Source organism: Eubalaena glacialis, chromosome 14 (genome assembly GCF_028564815.1).
Source record: "Eubalaena glacialis isolate mEubGla1 chromosome 14, mEubGla1.1.hap2.+ XY, whole genome shotgun sequence".
Taxonomy (NCBI): Eukaryota; Metazoa; Chordata; class Mammalia; order Artiodactyla; family Balaenidae; genus Eubalaena; species Eubalaena glacialis.
This window is the reverse complement of record NC_083729.1, coordinates 27,448,734-27,456,529: the sequence shown is the minus strand read 5'-3', so window position 1 is coordinate 27,456,529 and position 7,796 is coordinate 27,448,734. Positions and strand designations below refer to the sequence as shown.

At 39.6% G+C, this 7,796-nt stretch overlaps 1 protein-coding gene across 7 annotated transcripts in view; it reads right to left on the bottom strand.

Moving 5' to 3' along the window:
• Window positions 1–3,779: 3,779 nt before the first annotated feature.
• Window positions 3,780–7,796, bottom strand: part of RASGRP3 (RAS guanyl releasing protein 3) — a 103,260-nt gene continuing 99,243 nt past the window's right edge. For all 7 annotated transcript variants that reach the window (XM_061168832.1, XM_061168831.1, XM_061168836.1 and 4 more), the window contains 3 exons: window positions 7,602–7,727; window positions 6,891–7,255; window positions 3,780–5,544 (listed from right to left, as the gene is read on the bottom strand). In XM_061168832.1, the coding sequence (XP_061024815.1) occupies window positions 5,536–5,544; window positions 6,891–7,255; window positions 7,602–7,727 (500 nt within the window). In that variant the 3' untranslated portion in view covers window positions 3,780–5,535. The remainder of the gene's footprint in view (window positions 5,545–6,890; window positions 7,256–7,601; window positions 7,728–7,796) is intronic.

Genomic DNA, 7,796 nt, shown 5'->3' with positions numbered 1-7,796 from the left:
AAACCCTTTTTACTAGTATTTATGGAAAAGACACTTCTATTTGTAGCTTTTGGTGATTTTAGGAGTCAAGTGGAAACTTTCTCTTCTCCCTGGGAATGTCCCACTCTTGGACAAGAACAGACAGGGTTTTTTGGGTTTTTTTCCCTGATTCTTTCCTCCATTTGACATCAGTAAAAGTTTTAAATATCACAGAATTGATTTGGCTGTAAATGGAGAAACAGTACCAAACAAAATGAAAAATCCAAAGGACAAACAGAAAATCCTAAATAAACCCTCAAGTTTGGTCTTGGGGTTTTACATATACCAACGACACAGGAGACCATAAATTGTGTAATTAACACAGCAAGAGTAGCAGTACATGGTGCATAGGGCCCCAAGATAACCCTGCCTAAACTCCTGACAGGTACTATGGCCACACATTTTTACAAAAAAATATCATCTTCCTCTCACCCATGGGTTCATAGCTACAATCAGATCACTTATCCAAAATGTGCCACACAGGGTTTTCTTTAGGGATAGTTGAAACATTCCCCATTTTTAAAGACAGAAATTCAAGACAAGCAAAACACAAACTATACACACAAATGCTAGCATCCAAAGAAACAAATGAACCAGTTCACAAATTGGGTAAAAGTCCAACAACTCTTCCCTCTCATCAACAGGGTACCCCACTCAAATACAAAGTAAATTGGCTTATTCCAGAGAAAAAGTCCCAGGGAGGAAAGAAAGTCCCAACTGTACATACCGGAGTGACTTCCCTGCTGTCTGGAGCCCATTGGCTCCCAAGTGCTGATTCCTTGCTCCAACTGCCAAGCGTTGGGGCAACCAGTGCCACTTTGGTGAAATCTGAAAGGAAGATCTTCAGGGCAAGTCACCCCTGCAGCTGCTAGGGCCTTAACTGAAAATTCCCCAACCAGAGCTGGCTAGCCACGAGCAGCAAGGCTCCTGGCTGACTGCACCAAAATTTGTTACCAAGTCCAAGCTCATACTGATCACTGCAGGACAGGCCAGTAAATCAAGAGAGTTGCTGGGGCAAGGAATTGCGACTTTATTCAGAAAGCCAGCACACCGAGAAGATGGTAGACTTGTGTCCCAAAGAACCATCTTGCCTGAGTTAGAATTCAGGCTTCTTTTATACTAAAAGGGGAGGGAGTAAAGTCAAACATTTCCTGGTTCCCGTCAGCCTGCGGAGGGGATGTGTTAATTTCTTCCTGCCTGCAGTCATTCACAGGTGGGCCTGGTCAGGATGTTTCCTGTGAGCTAAACAAAGGTATTTTAGCTTAACGCTCATTACCTGGGAGGCAGGTTTCCCAGAGATGGGCCATGATGTATAATTTAAGCTTATAGGGAACATCCCTTTAGTGATTAACTTGTAATAGAATACAGAGGTTCTTCCCTATTACATACCCTCTACCTAAATTTAACAATCGTTAACATCTTGCCACATTTGCTTTATCACTCTACATAAAAACTTTCTTTTTTTTTTTTTTTTTTTTACTGAAGTAAATTGCAGACATTGATACTTCATCCCTAACTACTTCACCAGGTATCTCTTCAAAATAAAGACATTCTCCTACATAAACATAAAATCATTATCATACTGGAGTGAATTAACATTCATTCCATATGTCATTTAATATGTAGTTCACATTTAAATTTCCACAGTTGCCCTCCAGAAATGTCTGCTTTATTTATTTTTTGGTTCAGAATCCAATCAAGGTTTACAACACTGCATTCTGTTGTTGTGTTTTGTTTGATCCATAACTGCTCCTTTCATCCTTTTTCCTTTTTTTTTTTTTAAGACATTTTATTTTTGAAGCATTCAGGTCAACTGTCTTATAGAATGCCCCATGTGATGCTTTCCTTATGCTATTATGTATAAACTGCAAGTCACTTAGATTCTGAATAGATGTGAATTCCAAAGTGCTTGCCATTAACATTTTAAAAAGAGAATAAATATTGTTGTTTGAGGTCTGAGTACTCTCTAAACTTCAGCAAGCAAGTTTTGGATGAAGCATGGAGGAAGATATTTCCTGAATGAGCCTTAAATTCCAAGTAGTTTCCTATCATTACCACCTTCAATAGCTATAAAATACATTCTAGTTGTCAAATAAATGGAATCCTTTTTATTTGAAAAGTTAATTTTCCTCTTGTCTCCCTGTAGTAAAATAAATTCTTCCAAGAGTCAGCCTCTTAAGCACATTTATACTTTGACCTATTTTTCTCTAAGCTTATTTACATTTTACCCATTTGGTTTCTTAATCTTGTCTACCTATTTTCAAACAGAGTGAGAATAGCTAATGTTAGAAAACAGAACAGAACTGACCCTATACACACACAGTGCCAGGCGTAAGAAAAACCCCTGTGAATATTTCTTTTTTTAATTGTTCTTTGTCACAAAATTTAGTTAAATGTTGGATTTAGAGCCTCCAAAGAACACAGCCATGTAAACATGTAGTCAGAAGACAATTTTAGAGAAGAACCATGTTTAACTGTAAAATAATATTAATTTATAAGGTCTTTACAAAGTACTTCTACATGTACTATTAGACTTGATCCTTACAACAACTCTATAAGGTAGTTGAAGAAGGTGGTAAAATCTCTCCGTCTCAAATGTGAAAATTGAGGCTCAAATAGATGTACATGACTTGCCCAGGATCTCATGACTACAACTGGCAGAGATGGGATTTAAATCTGGCTGTGGATTGCATGCCAAAGGTGTGCTGTGGGAATCTCATTTGACTGAATTTACCTCCTCATTCAAAAATCAGGGTGTCTATCTTAGGAATGCTTAAGCTTCTTGCCATCAATAACAGTTTGGCACTTCCTTCTGTAGGAGTCCTGCCTTCATTGTTAAGCAGCAAACCTCTCTGTCTTTTGGAGAGGCTGTTTTACCATGGAAATCTGGGGACATTATTGCTTCAGGAAATAGCCACTCAACATAAAGTGTTCAAATACTGGTTAGGATCACTCTCTGGTTTAGGCAGATCTCAAAAAGCATCAATACAATTTGCACATCCTTCAATGAAGACTCAGTTGCAGTATTTAACATTTCCTTTCTTGGTATCTAATAATATTAACTTTTTTTTTTTGGCTGTGCCGTTCAGCTTGCGGGATCTCAGTTCCCCGACCATGGATTGAACCCGGGCCATGGTAGTGAAAGTCCAGAATCCTAACCACTAGAGCACCAGGCAACTCCCAATATTCACTGTTAAGAGGTTGGTTTTGTTTTTGCTTTGACAGTGATCATCAAACCTACAAAAGGAAGGTCTGGAGGAACCAACCATCATAGTTCTTTTTGCTCCACCATGGGTTTGCCTAATTTACTTATTTTATTGATTATGGGAAATTGACATATTGGAAACATCAGAGTCACCATTGGTTATGAGTAAATGATATAATCAAAATTATAAAGCAGCTTTATTATGGACTCAAATTCCTCTTCAGCAAATAATAGTAGTATGTGTGTGTGTGTATGTGTGTGTGTTTGTGTGCCTGTGTATACATATAAACACATATATACACACATATACAAAAATAGTTTACATACATATATACACATAATATGTTAGTTTTATTATTATTTTTTGGTTTGTTTTTACTCGAGGTTCATTTAGTATCTTTGTAACAGGAAGGCTGATCCTATAAAACTCTTCTTATATGTGAAAAATCAAAAATAACCCAAACTAAGTGGCAAGTGAAATAACTGCTTTGAGAAGAAAAAGAATAGTCTTAACATTCATTAACAAAAACAACAAAAAACACACACACAAGAAGGGTTTCTTGTACTTAAATTGCCATTTTCTCTTTTTAATTTTGTTAACATGTATTTCATTGCATTTATGAATAGGAATAGAGAGTATATATACATGGAACCAACACTGGGGATGGCTATTTGCTTTCTGAGGTGCTCGCAAATGGTGAGTTCTTATATTTTCGAGCTTAATCACAACTCCCTCACCTAATAACTTCATTTAACTTGCAATATCTCTGCAAATTGATCTCTGAATCTGTTTGGCATGATTAAGTCAGTTCTAGTGAATTTGAAACTCTATTTTAAGGAGTCATCTTGCCTTAAATGCCCATGGGCTCTCAGCTCCCAAGGGCAGAGACGAAGAGTTGTTCCTCTTTGTGCATCTAACACAGGACCTGCCCAGAGCAGGTACTCAACAAGTGTTTGCTGAACAGAACTGTCTTCATTTACCTAATGGAAAATGAGAAGAAAGGCATTTTTTTATTGAAGCGACTGCCCCAAAAGAAACAAATTCAGTCTTACGTGGATTATATACACTTAAACTCCCAAATGCAGACCAGTGCACCTCTGTGGGTCCAGTTTCTGACTGGGGACTTGGTAGCAGGTCATTCTCCTCACCCATAGGCTCAAACCCATCTCTATTTTTGAACATCTTCAACCAAGTTCTTTCTCCTCTCATCATGTAAGAAACAGACCCAAGTCTAGTAATGTTGGGTCAAAGGAAGATATTCAAAATATTGATACTTTAAAAGTTTAAATGAAATGTTAATCAAAGGTGATTTGTGACGATTTGCTTTCTATGACTCTTCTTAATCATGATGGCAATTTCTTAGGAAGAGCATGAGAGCTCTCTTTCACAACCAAAAAGTTTTCTTTTATAACAAACAAAATTCTTAAAACTATTTTGAGGTTTTAAAAATTGCTGGTTGAATTTTAAAAATTGCATTTCAGTAAGGGGTTTGAGGGATGGTTTGTTTTTCTCCTGAATTTTATTCCCAAAAACTTGAATTGATTTTTTTAATTGTTATTCATACTTCTTAATAGCAGTCTTATGAAAGATGGCTAAACCTAGTGAGATGGGACATGTATTTAGTTAATTTTCCCCCATGGCAATGATAAATATTAGGATAGTTTTCATGGCTGTGTCATAGCTACCTAGTGATGCAGAATTGGCAAGACTTACATGATTACAGAAGTGTGACTTGTTACACATTATAATAGCAACTGTACGGTAAGAACAATGTAAACAGCTTCTCCTTGCAGCAGATCATCGTTAGAAGAACCACTGCCTTCCAAGTCTGGAAGAGCTTCCTTGTCCCTCAAAATAATAAGTCCTGGTCCCGTCCAAAAAGCACACAAAAAGACCCCTACATCGACACCTCATTAAACTCCCCCCTCAAAAGTTTATAAAAATACTGAAATAACATTCTCACAGAAAAAGCAAAGTCTGAGTTTAGAGAATGAATATCAAGTACATGCACAAAAGCTTCCATTTCACCCGTATATAAATGGCTCTAGAGAAAGATAGGAGAGAAAACTACCAACTACATAACACAGTCTTTGTGGCACCTCACTAGAAGCAGGGCAGGAGGAAATAAATAGTTCATAGGGTAAATCCTCTGTCCCATAGTTCAATCAGGGAGATCCCACAGAATCACAAGGCAGTAAATGTCCAGATATCTTTTCAGATAACTTCCTGAGTTTTGGAGTGTTCTTCAGAGTGTCTCATCTTGCTCCTTCCAAATGCCAACACAATTGCCTTCAGTGTCCTCAGCCTGAAGTCAGCCTTCCTGCAATATGAATCAGAACCTGTTGTATGGCTGGATCTCATTTAAAAAAATAAGACTACTCCTAAAAAGCAGTTTATCAGATAATTTCAAGGGAACATCTCAAATGATCAGTGCCTTGTATACTCAAGATTTAGAGGGAATTAAAAGATCATGTAGTCCACCCAGCACATGATGTAAATGTTCTGAAATTAGATTGTAGTGGTGGTTGTGCAACTCAGTGAATATACTAAAAACCATTGAATTATACACTCTAAATGGGTAAATTTTATAGTACATAAATTATATCTCAATAAAGCTGTTTTAAAAGTTGGTGTTAAAAGAAAGGAAACAATGGCTCAGCAGGAACTTACAATAAACTTCATACTACTGAAGATCATGTGCGGCATCCTTACTAATTGTCTTTGATGAGGAAGGAGCTAGAGGAATTTTGGTTAAAGGTCATTGGCGATTTTCTCATCATAGGAAACTATGGAGATTGTGTGCTTAGATCTCCTGAGGACAGGCGGAATGTGGAGGGCCAGTCATAAGAGAAAAGAGCACTGGCTTGATCCAGTAGGATCTCTACCTAACCTAATACTCTGTTTATGAAAATGATTCAGTAGGGAGGCAATGGCTGCCCTCCATGACATTACTTTTAGGTTAGGAATGTGACACCAATTTCCCCAAATCTTTTTTCTTAATACACTATGGACTGTTGACTAATAAATTTATCTAAGTCCATCTTGAATCAATTTATATTTTCAGCTTGTTCTAACAAATTCCATATGTTTCCCAATTAGCTTTGGATGATTTGAACATACTTTTTGTGTGGAGGCAAAGCCTGACGTATAGAACCCTGAGGTCCCCATGTCTCTGATATTCACCACCCTCTCCTCCATGATGCTGTCAAAAGCCTTTTTTTTTTTTTTTTTTAAAGTAGGGGCAAGAGTTTCCAGCTCTCCTTCTCTATCTACATGTCTTTTGCTTCCACTGCCTCCTCTGAGTTTGGATCCTGATTCTAGCTTGGAAAACTAAGCTGATGGGTATAGCATACTGTTATATTGGATACAAGCAACAGTCAAGGGTCCCTGGACATCACGTCAGTATACAGACACGGAAATCTTCACTGAGTTTTAGAACTCATTCGGTTCAGTTTTATACATCATAAAACTGATGTCCAAGGAGAAGAGACCATTTGTCCAGAGTCACATAACTAGCCAAAGACAAGACTAAAAGTGATATGTCTTGATTCCCAACCATTCTGCTTTCAAAACTACCAGGCTGCCTTGTGGACTCACTGTAACGCTCATCTCAGCCGCTTTCAGCCTCCCTCTTCTGATTTTATTTGTGGTTTGACCAGCACTGACCTCACCGTCCTGTCTGGTCTCAACCATGTCAGCTTCATCCTGGTCTGGTTCGAAAGCAGTGCCTCGGTCAACAACATCCACACCAGCCTGCACCCTGGGCTTCTCATTTTCCCACTTGGCAAAGCCTTTGTCCTTTGCGGCTTTGTCGTGGAACTTGGACTTCATTTTGGGGAAGGTGTGGGACCCTGAGTCCCCCCAGCCAGCCTCTGACCACACAGGCTCGGTCTGGGTGGCCTGGCTGGTGGTGGCCCGCTGCAGCCGCACGGAGATCTTGCGCGAGGAGCCTGTGACCAGCGTGATGGCTCTGCTGTCCAGGTCTCGGTGTCCAGCTGCGACGCCAGGGAACTCGAACACTTCATCCTGCACTGGAAGGGGAAAGATGACTGTGATTATTGTGATTCATCATACATCCGACTGCTTCACAGCAAACCGTCAAAGTGGGTGCAAACAACAGGAGTCCGACCGGCAAGGACCTAGAGGAACAGAGCAGAGGCGGAATGAAATTGGCCTCAGGTGAACTGCATGTTATTGAGACCCGAAAGCCGAAAGGAGCGTGTAGGGTTCAAGGGTCTTTAGCCACTGCTGCTTACCCTGAAGACCTTTATGTATATAATGGCTCTGGCTAGCTTTAGATCCAGAACCCAACCAAAGTGCAGGCATGGAAGGTGAGCAGAGAGAAATCGCAGTAGGAAAGAAAGTCGAGGACATTACCTGGAGGCAACGAGGGACTTCCAGGCAGTGACCCATGACTGCTGCCCAAGGAGGGTGCCCGGGCAAATCTCCGGCAGGCCAGAACCAGGAGGTCTTTGCACTGTTTATGACAGTTGGCTCCACAGTCTGAAACAACCCAGAGTATCACAGGTGATTAGTGTGAACCGCATGTCAGGTGCTGACCAGGCTTCCAGG